Below are 24927 nucleotides of genomic sequence, written 5' to 3' on the forward strand. Positions count from 1 at the left end.
GGTTGTGTCATCTGCATAACGCAGATTGTTGATAGATCTTCCACCAATCCTAACACCACGCGTCTCCTCATAGAGCCCAGCCTCTCTGATAATCTGCTCTGCATTTGTTAGGAGGGGAAATTGACAGCATTTGTGGGTCGACATGAGTAAGAGAACTGAATGAAGTTGTATGGTCTTGAAGCAAGGAACTTAACTGTTTATCTAGCTTCTTGTCTGCTGTCCTCTTAGGAGGTTGGATCTCAAGCTTGGTGACCATTATACTTGATAGAAGACACTGAAGGTATTTCGTGTTAGCAGCCTAGGTAGGGAGGCTGATCTTGATCTCTGTCCTCGGAAGGAATGTGTGAATGTTTGTGCAAAGTCGCACCATGAGCACAGCCACTATTTTGATGAAGTAAAGTCATTCATCATAAGACACTTTTTCCAAAGTACTCTGAATGATTTTTATTGATTTACTAAATGGCTTAATAATTTCCTGCAGGAGGAACAGTTGAAATCTCATGAAAGCAAGCTTAAGCAGATCACCACGGAGCTGGCTGAGCATCGCTCATATCCACCTGACAAGAAAGTTAAAGCCAAGGAGGTCGATGAATACAAACTAAAAGACCATTATCTGGAGTTTGAGGTACGTTGTCCTAAAATGTAAGCTATGATTTGCTGAGAAGGTAATTTCTGTTTTCTGTTCCTTCATTCATTTATCCATTTATCCATTCATCCATCCATTCATTCATTAATTCTGGGTAGCTTGTCTTGGCCGTGAGTCTAACTAGAGAGTCTTCTAATGTAAAAACTAGGGTGTGGTGGCCCATCATGTTCATGGTTCCATGAAGCATCAACAAGTACTTCTCATTTTATAGAAGTCATAGCCAGTATTCTACCTGGGAGGAAGAATATACTTGCTAGGGTTTTGGAGGCTGGGTTAGTACAAAATGTATGGGACTGCTGTCCAAAATGTTGCCGGTTCAAATACACCTGCCAGTAGACAAATTCTGAACAGTTTCCTCCCATGAAGAGTCAGAGCCTTGGAAACCTGAGGAGGGATCATGCCGAGTCAGAATCAGCTTGAAGGCAGTGATTTTTCAATTGTTTCTATGTGTCATTTTGTTTTGAGAGGAACATGCCAGAGCGGGTATCTGCTTTCAATGCCATATGTCCCCCTCCAGGAGGAAATTGGCTACAGGGTGTGGTGAAGCATCCATTGTTTTTCAGTTTTAAAAAAAAATTATTAGCTTAACTACCAACATTTTTTAATAATGACAAAATTTGCAAACTTGGAAGGCTATTAGTGACAGTATCTCATAACCACTATTTGGAATTGGATAGACAGCTTTATTGCTAGCCTTCCTTTTATTGAAAACAATTCATGCATTGGTTCTACTTAAAATTATGATTATTGCTTTATCTGGGAATGAGTTCCTACTACAATTAAGTATTAAAAATATCTTCCATCATAATTTGAATGTGATCTGCATCAGTGAGTGAAGAACTTGAATCCTCAAATAGTTGGTGTTTAAAAAATTCTCATTTAGTATTTTGGCTTTTTATATTTCTATACTATATGCTATATTGGGTTTTTCCCCCTTCACAAGCAGGTGTCAGTTGGCTGGACTTTTGCCCATTTTAGCCAATGAGGCTCCAAGGGAAGCGGGAATACTAAGTCTATCATAGTCAACGGCATTTGTTGGGTGTGTCTTTATTAGGATGAACATCTTTTAAGTGATACGACAGTCATTTGTCTATTTCCTGTACTGAACAACTTGGAGTTCCTGTTATGCTGAACACTGTGCTATAGGTGTGTCAAATACCATACTGGTTACCTTACCCATCATGGACAGTATTTGGAAGAGCTTCCAAATTGATTCAGGTTTGGAAGCAGGGTGGCATCCACTTCCTAAACCAGGTGCCTCTGGAAACTCTGTAAACAAAGAAATAATGTTAATTATAAAACAGAAGTCAGGTCTTTTGTTCATAGGGTCTCTATGAGTCGTATTCGATCTGATGGCACTTAATCACTGCTAAGTGAGACTAGTGTTGTTATATTTTAGAGGAACATTCTCCTACTTTGTACATCACTCTTTGTCAATTTTCTCTACTGAGTTAATCTGGGTTTGCTGTGATTCTGAATCTTTTTCCATTGGGGTGTGAAATGCCACAATATTTTCCCAATGTGGACAGTGTTTGGTGGGGCTCCAGTTATAAAACAGATGTGGAAGCAGGAGTGGCATCCACTTCTAAACCACATGCCTATGGAAACTCTGTGAACTTGGAGAAACCACAGTAGGTTCTAGAAAGGCATTAGGTCTTTTGTTCATGGAGTCACTATGAGTTATGCCCGAGTTAACAGCAATCAACAACAACAATACATATTCTGGGAACTCTAGTGCCCCAAAGCTCCACCAAAGTAAGGTTGAGTATCTCCTCCCTATGCAGTGTACAGGCTTGGAAACCAGTTGGAAGGTCAGCTGTGAGTCACATCCTATTCCACCGCAGTCACTTTGACTTCTTGATTTTTTTTTTTACATGATGTTGAGAATGGCAGTCCCCAAAGGCCAACCTTTATCATAATCATGAACTAGAACCTTTTCTGGAGGATGCAGCCTTGGGAAAGATTCTAAAGATTTTGAGCCCCATGCATTTATAGTTGTTGATGTAATTACTATTACTGATGTTACAGTCATTGGATATGTTGCCTTCTTGAAAGGTATAGCGGCTTGATGAAAGAAATGATAACAAAGTCAGCTTCTTTGAACAATTCTGCCAGATTATTTACTTGCTCTTCCACTTTCTCCTTTGATTTCTAAAATTTCTGGTGGTTTTTCCACTTACCTACATTTTCTACATGGGGGTGGCAGGGTAGGAGCAGGACGAGAATGACTTTGCCTGTATTTGGCTCCAGGATACTTCAGATAGCTTTCAATAAAGTCAGGAACTGATCACTGTAGATCGTCAAATTCAGCCAGCTGACAGCATCATATGGGAGCCCTGTATTCTGCCATTCCATCAGACCCACCACTATATTTCTTTTTCTGAAGCTGCCATGTTATCATTTAATATGGCTCAGTGGCATAAATCTCTTCAAAATTGAAAGCTCCTCAATTTTGTGACTTCTCCCTCTCTAGCACCTAAATAAAAAACCCTATGGATTTTCCAGTCTGGATTAACTTTAAGCAGCCTTAGAAATTGATTGGATGGAAACACAAACATTGATCTTCTTCCTAACATGCCACTGATAGATGTTCTTGACATAAACAGGATACAACAGATGACACAAAAGGGTGATATAATTGGATAAGTAGCCAGAACAATTTCTCAATACTGTTTGTTGTTTGGAAAGATCTTTCTCTCTTCAAGATAACTGTGATCAAAGACAGCCTCAGTGATTCACATGATTTCTATCCTCCCTGTCGCCCGCAGCCTTCTCCAGCCTACATGAACTGCTCATCATGTTCAGGCACAGTGGACCGCATAGTGTCCACATCCTCCATGTCAACAACAAGGATGAGTCAGTTCAGGCACAGCCAGCTATGGACAGTCTCACTGGGGGACTTGACTTCCCGTTCACATCATCCAGGGCAAGGCGGAAGGGCCACAGTTGGCTCTCTGAATGAGGGTTCAAGCCCTCTCATTGAACTTGTCAATTAGACCTCCAAGCAGTAACTTATTTCCTACATATACTTGCTCTTAGGTGACAGTGACATAGTTCTACTAGTCACTATCCATGAGAAAGGTATTGATAAACTGTAGCATATCCATGTACTGTAACAAATGTATCTGCTTAAAAGAATGGACTCAAACTCATTGTCATCAAGTCAAAGCCAACTCACACTGGGTTTGGGAGGCTGCAGGTCACCCTAGAGGAAATGATCCATCTTTCTCCTTCAGAGCCACTGGTAGATTCAGACCACCAGAGAGAGAAAATCTTGAGATTAGCAGCACAGCTCCCTACAGACTACACCACCACCGTTGTTATTGTTGATTGCTGTCAAATCAAGCAAGACTCATAGCAACCCTATTAAAAAAAAGCCTGAAGCCTTTCTATAACTATCATCATTTATCCAAGTTCATAGAGTTCCAGAGCCATGTGGTGTAGGAAGTGGATGCCACTCCTGCTTCCAAACCTGAATCAATCTGGGAGCTCCACCAAACATGCCCATGATGGGTAACCATTATGGTGTCTGGCACACCTGTGGCACAGTTGTTCTATTATGTCATATGAGCATTATGGTAGATGGAGTAAAAATTGAAATTGTCAGCTAATCCATATTATTTGGATCCATAATGAAACGCCTTTGGTATCAGCAATTAGGAGATCAGGAGACATATTGCACTGAGGAAGCCTGCAGTCAGGGAACTCTTCAAATTCTTGAGGAGCAAATGATGTCAGTTTGAAGACAAAGATGTGCCTGATTCAGGTCGTGGTATTTTCAATCACTTGCCATGCGTATGAGAGAAGGGCAGTGAATATGGATGACAGAAGAACTAATGCCTTTGAACTCTGATGTTGGAAAAAATACTGAATATTCCATGGGCTAAAAAACAAAAACAAAACAAAAGAAGCAGATATGGCTTGGAGAAGGATCAGCCAAGATTGCACCTTAGAGGCAAAGATGACAAAGTTCCCCTTCACGTACTTTGGGCATGTTATACACCACCATAACTGCCTTCAAAGAAGGAAGAGGTTCTGGCCTCTCCTCCATATTTCCTTTAAAGGAGTGAGGTCCATTCCTTTGTGATGTAACTTTCTAATAAATGAATCTTTACTTTTTACCGTAAAAGAAAAAAAGAAGTCTGTATGTTTCTTCTCGGCATTTAAAAGTAGAAAATGTAAAAACAAGTTGGAATTGCCTGTAGTGTAGCAGTCCCTATGTCTTGCAAATAGTGTCAAGAAGCTGCACTGCAGTCGTGTAGGCACGCAGTTCAAGACCACCAGATGCTTCAGGGGAAAAGGATGGGCAGCCCCCTCCCATGCAATTAACCGTGTCTTAAAACCCACTGGAGGGTCAGCTATGGGTTTGTTTTGACTCGACAGTACACCACCACCATCACCACCACCACCACCACCACCACCACCATCACCACCACCACCACCACAACTACTACTATTTCTTCTTGAAAGGTTGGTTGGTGATTCATATCTACCTAGAGGTGCCTCAGAAGATGGGCCTGGTGTGCTGCTTCCAAAAGGCAACAGCCTTGAAAACTCAACAGAGCAGTTCCATTCTGCACACAGAAGGACACTGTGGGTCAGTCAGAGTTGACTTGATCACAACTAAGGATAACAAATGTTACCTCTGCCTCCATCTTCTCCCTAATTGACACTGTTGTGCAGGATCCCCTGACTCTTTCCCGTTGAAGCATCAATTCATGACATATGAAATCTTCACCTCCCACCCACCCCCTTTTTTTTAAAGTAAGCAGAATGTCATGTAAGGTTAAAAGAAGTATTTGTTGGGTTTTCCACATAATTTCTTTTTCTGGTGAATATATGTAATCTGTACTTTGCTGTTCTTTTATTTGTAGCTCTACTCCCTTGTGGGGTGGTTGGTTTTTTGTTTGTTTGATTTTTTTTTTTTTTTAAGCAGACGTGGTATCTGCTTCCTAAATAAAATTGCTCAAGGAACTCTATGAACTTTGATAAATGTCCATATTTATAGAAAGGCTTCAGGCCTTTTGTTCATAGGGTCGCTATGAGTTGTGCTTGACTCAAAGGCAATCAGCAACAACAACAGTTCCTTTTACTCCCGTTATTCCTCTCCTTTATTCCCACTGTACCATCCTCTTCAAGCGTCAACACTGAGATCACATCACAGTTTGAATCCCAGCAGTCAGCTTCTGCACTGACTCACGCCTGCCCCTTCCTTATCATTGTCATTCCTTTTGTCACTTCTCCTGAGTCCTGATCTTCTCATCTCTCACCAGAAACTGCCGCTTGACTCCTGAATATCCTAAATGTCCCTCCTTTCTTCCATCCAACCTGCCAGTTATTTTCCTAAAGCTCACGCTGAATGATGACATGTCTGCTGAGCAGAAGACCACCCCCAACATCTCCCATCTACTTCAGAACAAAGTCCCCATCTTTGAGAGGATTTGGACTTCTATCTTTCCGGCCAGTCTCACTTAACTTTGATTTCTGTTCTTATTTCAAGGTGCAGTCCAAATCTCTTCTATAGGAGCTTTATCTAAACTTCATGGCTGAGTTTTACAGTACTTACCACAGTGTGCTGTAGGTTAAAAGCATTTTAATATGTCTTTGAATGTTTAATTCATTCTCTAAAACCCTTACCCAAACAAGACTATAAGCCTTTGAGGACAGAGACTTCATCAATCTTGTTTCTAGCCTTTTCTCTACACATATGCTTGTTGGAATAACATTTCTTAGAAGCATCAAAAATAACCTTCTTTTGAATTCTAAAATTTATAAAAGTGTAGCATTCAACTTAAAATATGTGCTTCTATCATAGATCTACATGCTAGCTTTCTTCATGGTCAAGGACCTTGCTACATGGGTAGATAACAATACTAATAGAAATACTTCTACAAAAGATGTACATTTATTAGAGAAAGCTGTACCTTACCAACAGAAGACTTGAGAAGAAAACACATATACACGTAGGGAACTCTGGTGGCATAGTTTGTAGGGAGTTTACAGCCTTTTAAAAACCCAATAGAGGGTATATTTCAACTTGATTGCAGTGATAAGCTATGATCTGTTTCAGTTTGATTGCAATGAGTTTTAATTTTTATTCAATATATGTATATTAATATATATGTGTATATGTTATATATGTGCATATATGTGTATTTATATGTGTGTGTGTAATATATGTGTATATATGTGTGTGTTTCTGGTTTGAGGGTGAGACTAGGGTGTGGCTCTTGCTCATAATAGGCTGTGAGCTGGTCGAATTTGGCTTTGCCTTTAAAAAGGCTTTGGGGCCCTTGGGCCTACAGCCCTCAGACCTGGTTTTTATGAATTTCCAGAATAAAACAGGCTTGGAAGCAGGAGTGACATCCACTTCCAAAAATGTTTGCCTCCAGAAACTCTATGAACTTGGAGAAAAGATGAAAGTTTTGCATTCAAGACTTTAGTTCCTAGGGTTGCTATGGGTCCTCTACAACTCTAAGGCACTTAACAACAACAGCAACATATATATGTATATATACTACTTATACACATATATGGGAGAGAGAGAGAGATGCAAGTAATCTTCCCCCAGGTTTGTTCATTTGGGAAAATAGGAATTCTCATAAAGCCATCATAAATCTTCACACTTTGGAGTGGCTCTCAGCCATAAGCAGATTTGGTTTCACACATGCTAATTAAATTTTCCAACACCTCAATCCCCTGCTTTCAGTTCACAGAACTTTGGTCTGTGCCCTTGACTCTAAAGCCTGTCCCCTGGAGAGAAAGGCTGCTGCCAGGCCAGGGAAGGGTTGCCACTACTACAGGTGCTCCTTGCTTTTACATCTATTGTAATGCTGCTTCTCTGAAAATGGAACCCAGCAAGAGCCAGCATTTTCATTTGTTGATGTGAACTTAGACAAAAAGTTGGTAAGATTACATCTTGGTTTCATAAAATTTTCATCTCAAGGAGCAGAAAGATTGCGTCCCAGGACGTTTGCCTCATTAAAATCAGCTTTACATGCTCATAAGTCAGACATGGTGGATTAACTGTCATTAACCTACAGTGCCAGGAAGGGAGAAATAGAGAGTTAGTGCCATATAAAAAGATGTTTGTAAAAGTAGTGTGTGGTGGTTTGTTGTTTTTTTTTTAAATTGAGTTCCTATTTTTCGTACTCTTAAAATTAAAGTTGCATATCTTGTATTGGGTGGGGAGGACTTTACACCAAAAAACACTTTCTTTTATAAGCAATATTCTCTGAGAAGTTTTATCCTCTGAATAGAAAGCTATTGGCTATTTACTGTATTTTGTTCACGGATCTAGTCCCCGCTTCTGGAGCATTGACCGAGAGCATGACAAATATTTGTTGAATGCATGAATAAATGACATTTTACTGTTGTGTATAAAAGATAACACCAGAGGAAGTAGTTTTCCCAGAAAGCTAAACCCTTACTCTTTGTGCAGGGACAGCAGCTACCTTGAAAACAAGTCTGATAAGCTGCAGAGAGAGACAGTGGTGTCTGAGTTCAGTGGGAGTCCTCTGATGGGCAGTGACAGGAAGGAAGCTTTAATCCTGTCTATGTCCTTGTCTTCAAGGAAGAATCACAGGCCTGAATTAGCTCTCTCATCTATTCCTGGCCATCATAAAGAGGGCCTCCCTGTGGCTTCAGAGCATTCCTTATCATTTTCTCAAGTGTTGGGAAAGGAAAAGGCTTTAATTTTGCATAATAATAAGTTGTGAATAATAACACAAGAGGTGTTCCTAACTTTACAAATTTTAGTTGTTTGTATCCTAAATTGCTTTGAGTACAAATAATTCCTTTTGGTGGGCCAAATTCACAGCTCTTTCTCCAGCTGACAGGAAGTAAGTAGATATTCTGGTAAATAAGTAAATTGAGGATTGAAAAAAAAACCCACAAAACAAAACTAACAAACAAGGAAACCTTCTATCTAGTCTATTAGAAAATGAATCTCTTTACAGAAGCAAACCTCAGTCTGAACAGACTTCATTTATCTGAACTAATGTCACTCTTTGCTAATGCCAGGTGATTTGTTTTGGTACCACTCTCCAAGCTGTGGCTGTTCTTTTTAAAAATTTTTTCATTTGGAATCCAGCCTTATTTTGAAAGAGCTATTAACCATTACAACGCAGCCTTCAAAATCAGATCCCCATGTCTTTATTTCATAAGAAAGCTGTCCAAAATAGCTTCATTTCTTTGTAAATGGACTTATTTCTACCTTATCTAACTTTCATTTTAATGTTTTACATGATTCCCATACTTCGGAACATCCAGAAATGCATTCCTTTTGAAGACAAATGTGTGTTTATGCCGATATTTACAAGGCTTCGGGCTGAGGCAAATTCTCCATAGAAATGAGCTTGATGATGCAGTGATTGGCCCCCAGTGACTTCAGCTTGTCATTTTCTTCAGCTGTCAAAGCAAAGCAATAGGCATTAAAAGTGAAGATGTTTTTAACTACTGGATATTTTCCAATTTTGTGTTGCCAGCAGATTTCATATCAACATTATTCTTTAGCCAAGACAGTGTCTGTCTTGTTTTCATTGTTATTTGCATGCATTTAGCAAAGACAATAGTGTTTTTCCCACCATTTCCTGTCAATCTCACATCTGGTAGCTTTTCACACTGAATTATCACCATGGCTCCTTAAAGGTGTTTGTAAATATAACCCCTAATATAGAGACTGCAGCCAGTTGTGAACATATTGCATATTAGATCTTTGAGCAAAGACTTGGGAATCAGCTGTCTAGTCATAGTTTTGAAGATACGTACTTTTAAGAATGTATGTTATCAACACAAGACAAAAACAAACAAACAAAAAAAAACAACACAATTCTGTGACGACTACAAGTAAGTTCTCAGACTGTAACAGAGTAATACTTTGTGGCTCAATAGTTAAGGCAATTTGCTACTAAACGAAAGGTCAAGAATTTGAACCCACAAGCCGTGTTGGTGCATTTCTGTAAAGGTTTGCACTCTTCGAAACCCTACAAGGAAGTCATATAGGGTGACACTAAGTTAGGATCAACTCAACAGCAGTGAGTTTTGCCATTGATTTCAAGATTTGATTTAAGCCACGTGCCCACTCCTGAAATAAGACCTCATATAAAATATGTTTACTAGCTTAAGACAGTTAGGACCCAGCCCATCCATATGGTTAGGAAATTAAATTTTCAAAACAATAAATGCCCACTAGAACAATTCATATGCATTTCTTGGGAAAGAATTTTGCATGTAAAAAACCTGGGACATTATTGAATCATGAACTATTTCTATGTGCATTCCTAAAATGGAGTGGGGAGTTGTGGATTTAAAAATTTTTTTCTATCCATTTACTTCTATTTGTATACATTGTGTTTCATACAATCATTCCCATACATTATGTTTTTATAAAAATTAATCCCTCTTGAATTATACCCACCATTACCCCATCTTTTGAGGTCCCTATCATTCCTAAGTTTTAATGACACATAATATGGCCAGATATTTTAAAGTGATATATTGAAAATAATAGTTGTTACCATATGGAATCATAAGAAAATCACAAAAAGCTAATTTCTGAAAACACACATAATATAAACTTTGAGTTGCAATTTTGTTGTTGAGTTGTTAATTGTAGTGAATGTGTAGTTATTTTATTGTATTTTATTTTTACTTCTGTGATCGTAGCCATGTTTTTTCAGTGTCTCAATTGTCAAGTGCTTCTATACAAATATAACACAAATGGGTGGCTTTAGTAACATTTATTTTCTCACAGTTTATGAGACTAGACAAGTTCAAAATCAGGATGGCAGTCCTCAGGGGAGGCTTTATTTTTCTGTGTTGCCTCAGATACTCTCCTTATTGCCTTTGATTCAACACCTATGGGTCCAGCATACCTTACTGATCTCTGTGTATCTCAGCATTCATCTTTCACCTGAGATCTAGGAAGTTCTCAGCTCAATGACTCCAACTTCCAAAGAACCTACTCTACTCCCAACTCTTCTTTCTTGCTGGTACTGATGTTGCCCTTTCTCTTTTTTCTAGTTTATTCTCTCTTTTATTTATGTATGACATTTTTTGAGTTATATTTTTGTTCTTAAACTTGTATTTTTCATTATTGGAATGAAAGTTTACAGAACAAATTAATTTTCTGTTCTATTTTTCTTTCCTTATTTTTCTCTCATAAGATGAAAGTTGATGTAGATCACACTGCTAGATGCTTTTATTAGAGCAGGATTCTGAGCTGAGTAGGGGAATTGTATCCCATCCTCATCTCTTCACAGCACATTGACTGGAGCGAGTCATGGAGATAGTTATTATGTAACTGGCAAACCAGTGTAAATCAACAGAGCCACATTAACAAAATTTAATCGATCTCTGACTCTGAGATTGCTCGTTTTATATTTGTCAACATAGAAAACTAATTTTGACAGTAGAGACCATATATGTAGACCACTTTTCCTGCTCACAGAAGTAGCATCATTTATCTTTTAATATACTGCTATTATGGACATGATGCTAGTTGTCAAAAACAAACCCATCTTTTAAAGCAAAAATGTTTAGCTATTAAGTTAGAAGTGGCCTTGATTATAAAAGCACAATGATACAAAATATTTCCTCTTTTTCTCTATTAAAAACGAGGAATGCCATTAACTTAAATAAAGAAGATTAATAGCAAGACTGTTTCCGTAACCATGGCAAGTTTAGAATGCAGTGCCCTCTGCTTTTTCAGAAGACATCAAAAAGCCTCGATATGTCTCATTCCGAAGAGCTTAGATTTTCCAGATTAATAGAGTTCTTAGAGGAAATTCTTGAGATTTATAAGATGCTGATTGCTGTAATTATAAGTCAAAAGCTAGAGTCCTAAGATCAGCAATTGTCTAGGTACTCAAGTTAATAGTGGAGATGCATCATTCTTTCATTGTCATTTAGAATGGCATTATATGTTGAAAGAGGACTAAAAAGCTCTGAATTTTAATCTGTAAATTATGGCATATACTTGTGAAGGGAAGAAAAACTGATCATCAGGATCCTATAGACCACATTTTAAATAAGTGATTATAAAGAAGCAAGGCCATACCTGACCAGGCAAATTAGATGCCCAAACATAGGACATGAAATGACTTCCTGTTCCTAAATCCTTCCTTCATCAGTTAGTTACCCTCTTACTGGAGTTTGTGCCCTGATAAAGATCCTTATTTTAAATTAAAGAATTATCTGTAGGAAAATGGTAGCTACGCTCAGAGAAACAAAATCGTAACATAAGAAGCTGTACCGGGAGTCATGAGGCTATTTTAGTCTTATCGCCAACTTGCCTGATGACGCACAATTATCCTCCCTGGGCTTCAGTTTTCCTGGCTGTAAGATTGAGATAGAACTGTGTGAAGGGACCTTTAAAGCTTTTTTCCAGCTCTCTATTTTTGAGGAGAGTAACACATTAACATTGATTATTTTATTAGATTAGCTCACTTACACCAAGCTTTGAAGGATGCTGAATACAGAACAAGAACATTTTGACCAAAAAATTTCAGAGAATGTAGGACAGTCTTTGTTCAATAAAAATTAGGCAAATTGCATAGGTAGTTTTTCATTTTATGTCAGCTGCATTGAAGAACTTAAAAGAAAGGGGGGGAATTAATTGTAACACTAATTTTCATTTAACTTAGTACATCTAAAACATTATCACTACAACATGTAATCAATATTTTTAAAGGAATTCTTTTTTGCATACTAACTTTTCAAAACTTGTGTGTGCCTTACACTTAAGAGAATGTCAATTTAGTCAAGCCACATTTCCTGCTAAGAGTGTTGATTGTGGAGATAAGCAGATAAAATTGTTAACAATGTCAATCTCTTCTTCAAATCTATTATGATACTGTCAGTTGGCCCAGTAGTGAGAATCTTTTTTTTTTTATATTGAGATACAAGCCATATCTTAAGGACTGCAATCTTTGACCTTCTGTAGCAAACACTTCAGGTATTCCTCATTTTCTGCAAGCAGGGTTGTGTCATCTTTATATTGCAGATTGTTGTTGAATCTTTCTCCAATCCTGATGCCACATTCCTCCTCAAAAAAATCCAACCTCTTCTGCATATAGATTGAAAAGGTATGGAGACAGAATGTATCCCTGACATACACCTTTCTTGATTTTTTTTCAACCATGCAGTGTTTCCTTGCTCTGTTCTGACTCCTACTTGCTGGTCTAAGTGTAGGTTTTGTATGAGCACCGTTAAGTGTTCTGGGATTCCCATTCTCTTCAATGTTACCCACAATTTGTTGTGATCCACACAGTCAATTGCCTTTGCATAGTCAATGAAACACAAATAGACATTCCTCTGGTACTGTTTGCTTTCAATCAAGTGCCATGTGTCATTAATAATGATGTCTCTGGTGCCACAGCCTCTTCTAAACTCAGCTGGCATTTCTGGCAGTTCTCTGTCGATGTAGTGCTCCAGTCATTTTTTTTTTTTTTTATAATCTTCAGCAAGAAATTAGGCTCCAAATCTTTTCACGAATACCCAGAGTAATCTCAGTATGTCTCCTCACTGACCTTGGACAACTTTGTAAGACACATCATGTCTGATCATTCCTTCTCTCTACCTTTTGATTCACCTTTTCCTCTCCCAAGAATCAGTGTTATGTTCTGTTCCAAATACATCTCTCCAAGTAGTTATCATCTGGAAATGTGCATCTGAAAAGCATCCCTGCCTCCTCTTCCTACCCAAAGGGAACTTGAGACTTCGTTAGTATCTGATTGTTTAGTGCTAATGATTCCATGGGTTGAAAGCTGTTTTACCAAATCTCAAACACTCTGCCTTCAAGTCAGTTCTTTTTTTTTTTTTAATACCAGTCAGTTTATTTTAAAATTAATGATTTTTTTAAAGCACGAGTGACTTTCACTTCATAAACAACATGCCTCTAGAAGCTCTATGAACTTAGTTACATGACAATAGTTATAGAAAAGCTTCAGACCTTTTGTTCATAGGGTCCCTATGAGTTGTGCTCAACTAACGGCAATCAACAATATTGAGGGTTGTGGTGCTGGTTTATTTAATTTTAATGAAAGTTTACAGAGACTGGGTTTCCATTCATTCATTGTTACCATTTTTTCCCTGCCCAAATTCCCCCTCCCCAATTCGCTCTTCTGTTTGAAAAGTAAAAGAAAAATTTTTTCACTGTTATACAATCCCTTCCCCCAAGTCCACTCCATTCATCAGTTCTTATTCTTAACATTCCGTTGGGTTTCCAAGGTTCTGAAACTCAGAGGGTGGAGACTTCCCATGTCTCCCCTGTAGACCTGCTGGTGGTCAAACCACAGCAGATATAGAGCCTTCCAGTTACCAGTGAAACTCTCTATGGCTACACCACCAGAGCTCTTTTACTTTACCAAGACAGGATCAAAACTGAATGGAGAGTTAATAAGATGGTACCTTATGGAAACTCCCATTTAAAGGAATATTTGCACAAGGAATTCAGAAGGCTCAAAACTGCTCAAACCACTTTTGAGATTAAATGTCATGTGAAGCCAATGAATAAAGGTAAGGTTATTATAACAGTGCCTTCCAAGCCTCCTCAAATTATATTTTTTCATAATTTCTGACAGATCTAACCCTATCCCTTTATAATTGTCATTGGCCTTTTAGGTACTGTAATGGGTCAGCTATAACGAAGAATGCTAGGAAAATGGTGCTGTGGAATATTTTGTGTGATGCTAGGAAATCTCTATAGTCAGAAGATTACATGAAATAGAAACAAAAAACATGTACAGCATGAGTTGTCGAAAAACATTTCCATAGCAATCTAATTATGGTTTAGATGACAGTTACATCTAAGAGGTGCTAGGAGCCACATTAACTAGATAGTAGTAGTTCTGTAGTTCAGGTTGTTTCCCCTAAGTAATGACACATTTTTACTTCATATCCCTGTGTTTCGGGGGATTTTTTTTTCCAGTTTGTTGACTATTGAACTTTTTAAGTTTTGTTATGCTAATCAGAATGTTCTTCTTAGTTGATTTTATACTCAACTATTTCAGGTAGGGAAAATTAATACAATGACAGAAGAAGAACTGATGCCTTTGAGCTTTGGTGCTGGTGAAGAGCACTGAATATCCCACAGACTTCCAAAAGAACAAATACATATATCCTGGAAAGGATGTTGCCTGAGTGCTCCTTGGAGGCAAACATAGTGAAGCCTTGGCTCTTGTACTTTAGACACATAGCTAATCAAGGCTTTTTCTTGGAAAAGGGACATCATGCATGAAAAGGTGGAGGGTCAATGAAGTAGAGAAAGACCTCCAACAAGATGGATTGACACGGTGACTTCAACAGTGAGCTCTAATGTATCAGAGATGGTGAAGATGGCACAGGATAGGGCAGGGTTCAGGTCAACTGTTGATAGGGTCGCTATGAATCATGCTTGACTCTATGGCACCTACCAACAATGTTGTCAGAAGCCGTACACAACACTGAGCTTGGTGTATCAATTGACAATAAACAAAAGCAACACCTGCAGAACCAGGAAGGTGACAAATTACATAGCTTTCCTAATTTGTGTGTTGGAACTGGACAATTCATTTCTTGAATATTCATTCTACCTAGAAAGCAAATAGCTAATATTTTACAGGTGGACTTTGTGGATTTTTATATTAAGAATTTTGAGTTTAAAATTTTGAGTTTTTAAAAAAGAGCTGGCTGATGAGCTGGATACTTGTACATTCAGAATATCTTATTGTAACAGTTTTGAAAGCTAGAGAAAGTATAAAGAATGAAAGAAGCAGCATTGATTTTAAAAAAAAAGCATTTTCAGTGAGCTCCTTAAGGCTCATTCTTCCTTTCCTCAGTAGTGATAAACATCAACCAGGTGAAGGCAACATCCAGAGATTCAGTCTTCATAGTCACAGACACCAGCTGGGCTCTGAGGCAGGGACCGGAGGTGGGAAGGCCAATGGAAAGGTCTGCCATGAGATGTTTTAGAATCTGTGGCATGGGGCTGAGTCTGTTGACACTCAAAGACAAGATGATGCTACAGGGATATCCCAAATAGGAGGCAGGGACACAGCAGAGAGACAAATGAAAAAGCACTTTATAGAAACTCGGTCTTTTCCATCAGCAGTTGTGTCTAGCTTTGTGCTATTATATAAATGCAAACTTTCTTTTTCCTTTTTTTTTTAAAAAGTTGTCTTTTTTTCTCACAAAGTTCATATATTTTGTTTCATACTATTATACATGCTGTGTTTCATGCAATCATTCCCATAACTTTTATTTTATTAATTAGTTGTAAAATTCACTTAGAACACAATAGAGAAGAAACAGACAAACAGAGAGGATTTCACATTTTCTTAGATCTTTCCCAGTATCCCATGCATACAGGCTATTTAAATTGAAAATAATGTGGTTTATATTTGCATACTATAGTACAGTATCACTGGACACTGAAACTTGACAAAGAAATTTGTTGTCATTTACTGTCAAGTCAGAACCAACTCATTCCTGACTCCCCAGTGGCTTTCCAGAGGCAATGGATCCTATAGGAGGAAATTGCCCATCTTTCTCCAGGGGCAGGGTGGATCTTAGGGATTCAAGCCACATGACTTTGGGTTGGCAGTGCAATTCCTTCCCACTAAGCCATCACACCTCCCTGACATAACATTAGTGATGGAGAATGGCTTCCAATAAAGTTTTTTAATTTCGAGTTACAGAGTAGTTTTCAAATAAGAACTTCTTGAACAGTCTATTTTCAATAGAGTTACTTTCTTAAGCTAACAGTCATCTTGTCAAAAAACAAGTCTCCATGGTCAAGAGTATCATCCTCTTGTCTAATACAAAGCTAAGAGGAGCATGGTCTTTCTTTTTACATAAAATAAGCAGCTACTTCAAACACTGCTTATTTTCTTTATTTGTTTAGTCAGTGGTTTGTTTCTTTGTGTTCCAGGAGAGAGATCTAGGAGCAAAAAGTATTTGTGTACATGACATTATTGATTCCCCCCTCATTTCCTTCTACGGTAGCCTCTACCTCCCTTGCATGAGAAAGTGAAATGTCAGAGGTAATTGTATTCAGCCTTGACTGCTGGAGGAATGAGGTCTGAATGCAAACGGGAGTAGTAAGTTTAAATTGCCAGAAAGATTTTTATTTTCATTCAGGGTGTTCTTATCTTGCTCACATATCAAAGGTCAAAAGGAGATAGTATTCAATGAAATGAAATTTAAAAAATGGTGTGCAGGGCTCAAGAGGAAAGCAGCTATCAGTCAGATGTACTTATATGTACAGTTGAACATGATTAAACTTCTTTTCATTAATATCCCTTGTTGTAGAGGTTTTCAGCAGATAAATTTATATTCATACAAGCAGCCACTTATGTGGCCTTAGATATGGCATTTTCTGTTCATCTCTGGAAGCATTGCTGCTAATGAAAAGGGATATTTATTCAGTGTATTTGAGAAGTCTTTTTAATAAGTCACTGAAGACCAATGTAGTAAAATATAACAAAATATGTAGCAAAAGGTTACAGACTGAAAGACAAATTTTAGTTTAATAGAAAGAGAAACATTTTGGCATTTTTGTTGTCTGTGGCTCTTGGTGGTTGCAGAGGCTTTCAGGAACATAGTTGTTATGTGCCAGTATGTCATCTGCGACTCATAGTGACCCTATGTACAACAGCCCTGAATCCTGCTCTGTCCTGAGCCAAACTTATTGTCTCTGACACACAGAAGGAAATTAAGGAAGACAGCTTGCTAGATGGTCAAAGTCCAAGCCAACAACAAGCACATAATTGTAAAGAGTAGCCCCTGGGCTTTAATGCGGTAAAATCTTCATTTTAAGTTGTTGTTCTGATGGCAAAATTATAGTATTTGTGCTGCTAGAAACCCATTCATGCTGGTAGAGAGTTTCTTAGGAGAAAAGCTAAGTTATGTGGCTCTGCAATGATGTAGAATTGATCTAAGAATGAATCAGCAGAGAGTAAGGCAAAATTATATTGCAAATATAACCTTTCGTTAAATGACTCGAAATAGTGAAATGCCCCTGAGATACATATCCTTTTGCTGAAACCCTGCTTTTCTAAATAAAAGATACACATATCTGAGTGGACTGAAGACAGACTAATGGTTTGCGAGAATGAAGACTTCACTTAGTAATCTTGTCCACACTGCATTTTAGTGACTAATTTTCTAACATCCTATCTCATTTTAACAGCTCTAACTGGAACTGTTTTTATTCTTAAAGACATGGGGATTACTTTCAGTCATTACATTATTTTGATTATTTAACACATCTTTTTATTGCTTCTTCCTCCTTTTTCCATTTGGTTTTAAAAGTTACTGTCAAAGAAAAGGGAAAGCATTTGAATATCATTGGTATGATTTATTTGTTTAGTTCCAACAAATTCCTTCCTGTATTAATATTGATGAGGATGATATTCTCTAACCCAGGGAACTTGGAGTCTAAGGATAGCATGCAAGTAAGTACTCAAACAAAGAATGAATTGGTTGTTTGCTATCCTGTTGAATATTGCTATTGTTATGGGAGTGAGATAATATTTCGTTGTTTTGATTTTATCTCTCTAATAGCTAGAGATTTTGAGCAATTTTTGATGTGTTTGTTGTCCATCTGACCTTCCACCCATTTTCTGATCAGGTTGGGTTGTGGTTGTGGGTTTATTTGTTTTTTTTCTTGTGATGTACTGGAGTGTTCAATAAATTTTAGTTATGACTCTTACCAGATATGTCATTGCTAAATATTTTCCTAGTCTGTGGGTTGTTTTTACTATATTGAAGGAGATTTAGATACACACACACACACACACAGAGTTGACTTTTAGAAGGTCCCATACATCTATTTTATCCTCTCCTGATCATAGGGTTTTGGTTATACCTGTACGTCTATTCATTCTATATATTAGGGCTTCTAAATTTGTTCCTTTTTTTTTTCTCTGATCAACTTTATAGTTTTGGGGTTTACTCCTAGGTTCCTAGTCTACCTTGAGTTGTTTTTAATGTTTGGTGGAAGATGTGGTTCTTGCTTCAGTTTTGCTCGTCTCATTCCTTATAGAAGCTGTTATTTTCCCACTTACTTGATTTCACCTCCTTGTCAAAGATCAGTTGACCAAATGCTGGCAAAGATGTGGAGAGATCAGAACTCTCATACACTGTTGGTGGTAATGTTTAATTATACAACCACTATGGAGGCCATTCTGGCACTTTCTGAAAAAAACTAGAAATAGAAATACTATTTGAACTGTCTGTCCCACTTCTGGGAATATAATCCAAAGAAATCAGAGCTACAACAAAAAAACAAATATATGCACACCTATATTTATTGCAGCATTGTTCATAAAATGAAAGAGATGAAAACTTCCCAAGTGCCAGTCATCAAATCGAATAGAGAAACTATGGTACATTCACACAATTGAATACTACTGCATATTCTTCTGTCATCCTTATTTACTGTCCAACTCTTGAATGCACAGCAAGAGATTGAAAAGATCATGGCCTGAGGCAGGCACACCTTAGTCTTTAAATTGATTTCATTGCTCTTTAGTATTTGGAGAGGTCCTTGATAGTAGGTTTTCCAAGTATAACATGTTTTCTGATTTCTTGACTACTTGTTGTTGTTGTTGTTATGTGCCGTCGAGTCGTTTCCGACTCATAGCGACCCTGTGCACAACAGCCCTAAACTCTGCTCTATCCTGCGCCAGCCGGACCGCCTCTGACACACCCACCCCGATTACCCCAGTCACCGAATCAATCCATCTCATAGAGGGTCTTCCCCTCCTGCGTTGTCCCTCAACCCTCCCAAGCATGATGTCCCTCTCCAAGGACCCGTCCCTCCTGGCAACATGTCCAAAGTATGTCAGACGAAGCCCCAGAATCCTTGCCTCCAAGGAGTAGCTTGGTTTAATCCTCTCCAAGACAAATCAGTTTGTTTTCCTGGCAGTCCAGGGTACATTCAGTACCCTTCTCCAGCACCACAGCTCAAAAGCATCCACTCTCCTTCTGTCCTCCCTAGTCATTGTCCAACTCTCTGATGCATAACAAGCAATTGCAAAGACCATGGCCTGTATCAGGCGCACCTTAGTCTCCAGAGAGACACTGTTGCTCCTGAGTACCTTAGAGAGGTCCCTAACAGCAGACTTTCCCATCGCGATATGCTTTTTGATTTCCTGACTGCTGGTGCCAAGAGTGTTGACTGTGGAGCCGAGCAAACTGAAGCTGTGAACACTCTTCGTCATCCATCCTGATGCTGCCAATTGGTCCAGTGGCGAGAATCTTTGTCTTCTTGACATTGAGCCTTAGTCCATACTGAAGGCTGCAGTCCTTAACCCTTCGCAGCAAGTGCATGAGGCCCTCCTCAGTTTCAGCAAGCAGGGTTGTGTCATCTGCATAACGGAGATTGTTAATAGACCCTCCACCAATCCTGATGCCACAATTCTCCTCATAGAGCCCAGCCTCTCGGATAATCTGCTCTGCATACTTGTTGAAAAGGTATGGAGACAGGATGCATCCCTGGCGTACACCCTTCCCAATTTTGAACCATGCAGTGTTACCCTGCTCTGTTCTGACTACTGCCTCTTGGTCCAAGTATAGGTTTCGTATTAGCACAATTAAATGTGCTGGGATTCCCATTCTTCTCAGAGTCAGCCACAGTTTGTTATGATCCACACAGTCAAATGCCTTTGCATAATCAATGAAACACAGATAGACATTCTTCTGGTATTCTCTGCTTTCAGCCAAGATCCATCTAACATCAGCAACAATATCCCTAGTACCACGACCCCTTCTAAACCCAGCCTGGACTTCTGGCAGTTCTCTGCTGATGTGCTGTTCTAATCGTTTTTGGATGATCTTCAGTAGAATCTTGCTTGCATGGGATATCAATGACACTGTTCTGTAGTTTCCACACTCAGTTGGGTCACCTTTCTTTGGAATGGGAACAAATATAGATCTCTTCTACTAGTACTAGTAATATTGATTTTGTAACCAAGTAAAATGAAATCATTGACATTTTCAGGTTTTTCCCCCCTGTCAAGATATTGCTTATCAGTCTAGTGGTGAGAGATTTTGTTTTCTTGTGTTGAGATGTAATCCTTACCAAAAGCTTTAGTCCTTGATCCTCTACAGTGAGCACTTCAAGTTCCCCTCAGTTTCAGGAAGCAAGGTTGTGCCATCTGTGTTACGAAGGTTATTGATGAGTCATCTTCTGATCTTGTTGCCACATTCTTCTTCATAATGTTTAGCTTCTTGAATGGTTTGCTCAGTATACAAGTTGAATAAATAAGGAGAGAGGATACAACCCTGATGCACACCTTAATTTTAAACTATGTTGTGTTCCTTTCTCTTACTCTACCCTCTTTACAACCACCTTGTTTCTGACCCTCCTTCCTACTGAATCTTGCTTCTGATCTAATGGCCATGCCTTGATACACCTCTATGCTGAACTTTTTGTTTCCATTGACTTAATTTCTTTGAAACAACAGCTGGTGCTGTAGAACTGAGTGTATTAGATGCTTTCCTTCATGTATTTTTAAGTAAATTCCACCAGTGATACCAGTTTCTTCAAAGAGTGACTGAGAGAAAGCTGGCCCTATCATCTTCTCTCCTTTTGTCTCCTTTTAAGTCATCTCAAAAAGAAAAAAAAAAACTGTCTTTCAAACTCCTTTGATTACTTGATTGTATGAAGGCCTAACTTTATGAAATAGCATATTGACTTCTTGACTCTATTTTTAAACTTCCTTTAGGCCATTTTACTGTAAGTTGTTCTGTTCTTGTTAATTTTGCCACCAGAATGGGTTAGAGACAGATTAAGTAAGAAATTCCTAGGCTGACTAAGTGCCTGCTGGCTGTTGATATAGCTTATTTAATCTGCTGCTTTTGGTGAAGTATAAACTAATGTGTTCTATTGGCATATTTTTTTTAAAAAATGAGGAAATGCATTTATCAAACCCTTACGTAGTTTTCTCAGGTGTTTGTCATAATGTTTTTTGCTTGATCTTATTGCTTCTTTATTAACCTTAAAATTTTTGAGTTAAAATGCATTATTAATAAAACATTGCAATGCTTTAAGCTACGAAGAAGAATAATATTAAGTGAGCAATTAATTGACTCAGATAAGTATTATTGATACTTCACAGGATATTCAGGAGTAGGTAGAGAGTCTTAGGGATGGACTCTTCACATTTATTATCTATGACTCAGATTTTACTGTCTACCATTTTTCTCTATCATGTTGTCTTTTTCTGCTGCTTTAAATCACAGGGTAGCCATTTCAGACATCACATCCATATCAAGGACATTCTCTTTAACAGAAGCACTGTCTCCCCATATACCAAAGACAGACATCATATAGTTCATTCTAGCTGCAAAGGAGGTTGGGACAGAAAAGATCTGAGGATTTATTAGCTTTTATACTTGGAAGGAGCATTAGACAAGGAAGAACTGAGACATTTTGAGACGCCAACCAGAAGTGTTTGTGAAAGTTGCTGTGACCTCTGTGTTCTTGTTGTTGTTGTTTGTTGATTGCCTTCAAATCAAGCACGACTCATAGCAACCCTATGAACAAAAGGCCTGAAGGCTCTCTACAACTATCAACATTTATCAAAGCTCATACAGTTTCCGGAGGCAAGTTGTTTTAGGAAGTAGATGCCACTTCTACTTCCAAACCTGTTATATAATGTTATTGGCTGAGTTGTCTGCAATGCATAGCGGCCCTATGTTTATAGCAGCTCTGAACCTTCCCTGTCCTGAGCCAGTCTCAGTAATTCTGACACAATAGCCCCCATTGGCCAGGTTACTGTATCACTCTATCTTATCCAGGGTCTCCTCCTGCGCTGACTGTCCACCCTTCTGAGCATGATGTCCTTCTCCATACCAATCTCCCCTGGCCACGTGCCCAAAGTAAGTGAGGGGGAGCTTCAAAATCCTCGCCTCCAAGGAAAGACTTGGTTTCACCCTCTCCAAGACAGACCTATTTGTTTTCTTGGCAGTCAAGACTCTTCTCCAGCACCACAATGAGAAGGCATCTATTCTTCTGTCATCCTTAGTCACTGTCCAACTCCCTGAAGCATCACAAGTATTTGAGAAAACCATGGCCTGGATTAGACACACCTTTGTTTGGTTTTTGGTTTGTTTGTTGGTTTTTTTTAACTTTTAAAAAACTTTTAAAGTAATTTCAAAATTGCAGGAGTTACAAGGATAAAGCTAAGCATTTCTGAATACCTTTTACCCAGATTCACTCATTTATACACACCTTTGTATCTAGACTGACATCGTTGCTCTTCAGCACTCTGGAGAGGTCCGTGACAGCAGATTTTTCCCAATGCAATTAGTTTTTTTTATTTCCTGACTGCTGGTATTAAAAGTATTGATTATGGATCCAAGCAAGATGTAGTTGCTAACAACCTCTATTACTTCTCCATCTATTATGCTGCTGCCAATTGGCCCAGTGGTGAGAATCTTTGTCTTCTTGGTGTTGAGCTCCAATTCGTATTGAAGATTACAGTCCTTGACCTTTTGCAGGAAGTGTTTCAGGTCTTCTACAGTTTCAGCAAGCAAGGGTGTGTCATCTGCATACCATAGGTTGTTAATGAGTCTCCCTCCAATTTTGATGCCACACTTCTCATAAAGCCCTGCTTCCAGAATGACCTCTTCAGCATACAGATTGAGAAGGTACAGGGAGAGGATGCATCCTTGAGGCACTCCTTTCTTGATTTTGAACCATATAATGTTTCCTTGGTCTGTTTGGAGGACAACTTCTTGTTCCAAGTATAGGTTTCATATAAACACAATTAAGTGTTCTGAGATTCCCATTTTCCTCAAGGTTAGCCACAATTTACTGTGATCCACACAGTCAAATGCCTTTGCTTTGTCGATGAAACACAGATAGACATTCATCTGGTACTCTCAGCTTTCTGCCAAGATCCATCTGACATTGGCAATATTGTCCCTAGTGTCATGACCTCTTCTTTTAATGCTTCTTGAGTCATTCAGTATTCTGCCCATAGCATTCTTAAGCATTGCACCTGGTGGCTTCATAATATTTATAGTGAGAGAAAGAGATGGGGGAAAAAAGTCAAGAGAGAAACTATAGGAATGAAGGGAAGGGGGGAGAGAGAGACAGAGACAGAGAGAGAAAGAAATATATATGCATCTCTATTTTCCTATTCAGAAAAATAGTTTAAGAACTATTCAATAATGGGTTCTTGAGTTAAATTCTAGCCTTACTTCTTGCTAATTCTTGTAGGATAGGGAAAAGGTCAGATCTATTCTTCATAGGGTTGTTATGAGTCATAGTCAACCCAACAGCATCTAACAATAACAACTCTCTAACTTTGAACTTCTCTCCACTTCCATTTCTCTAATTGTCAATGAAACCTATCAGATACTAATTGTGTGTGATTGTTAAAAGAAATTCCTGCAGCCATCTTGACAGCACTAAATAAATGCTGTGTTATCAACAACAGAATGCTGGCTCTGCCTCGTGATACTGACCAAGTGCTCAGTCTTGATTGTGTTTAATGATGAACAGGTTTTTGTTGTTGGTCATAGTCGCTCCACTCCTGAACAAAACAACTTGCAAAAGTTGTACTTCACAGTTATTAACTTAAAACTGTTGTTGTTTTAATATATACGGACTAATTTATTTCTTCAATTACTTATTATAAATGGGGGAAAATATGCTGACAAAAACATTTTTTACTAATCTTGTGAATTCATTAAAAAATATTTTAACAGTCTATCAAATTTCAGAAAATAACTTAAGAAACTTGTATTGAATTACCCAACAAAATGGAACATAATATGTCATATTTTTAAAACCCTTAAAAGCATGAAAAAAACCTCTGCAATGTATTGTTGTTTTTGTTGTTAAGTGCTATTGAGTTGTAGGCTATACTCGTAGCGACCTTATGAACAAAAGACCTGAACACTAGTATGACTTTCATCATTTCTCCAAGTTCTTAGAGTTTCCAGAGGCAAGTTATTTCGGAAGTGGATGCCACTCCTGCTTCCAGACTTGTTTTAATCAGGGAGAGCAACCAAACACAGTCGACCATTATCACATTATCACAAATCTGTGTCAACGTGTTCAACATCACAGCAACCACAAGTTAACGCTGTGTAACAAGTGGACAGACCAGGGCTATACGACCTATAAGACACTGGCCTCTTGGTCAGTTGTGAGAGTGGGCTGGGAACCTCTCCTTGGAGCCAAGGAGAGACTGGGGCAGAAGCTGCTTTTTTAAAAACAAGTCATTTTGGCCATCAGGCCTACTGTCCTAGGGCCTCATTTAATTGTATTTTAAATGAACATT

General features: G+C 38.4%; 1 protein-coding gene and 1 pseudogene across 1 annotated transcript in view; one reads left to right on the plus strand and one right to left on the minus strand.

Annotated features, from left to right (window-relative positions):
- Nucleotides 1–24927, plus strand: part of PSD3 (pleckstrin and Sec7 domain containing 3) — a 504139-nt gene that overhangs the window by 475777 nt on the left and 3435 nt on the right. The window contains exon 15 of the mRNA XM_006884895.1: nt 482–625. Within this exon, the coding sequence (XP_006884957.1) occupies nt 482–625 (144 nt within the window). The remainder of the gene's footprint in view (nt 1–481; nt 626–24927) is intronic.
- On the minus strand, nt 2675–3485 carry LOC102862788 (annotated as a pseudogene).

This window comes from Elephantulus edwardii, unplaced genomic scaffold, assembly GCF_000299155.1.
Source record: "Elephantulus edwardii isolate Elephantulus edwardi_28Jun2011 unplaced genomic scaffold, EleEdw1.0 scaffold00038, whole genome shotgun sequence".
In the NCBI taxonomy this organism is placed as follows: Eukaryota; Metazoa; Chordata; class Mammalia; order Macroscelidea; family Macroscelididae; genus Elephantulus; species Elephantulus edwardii.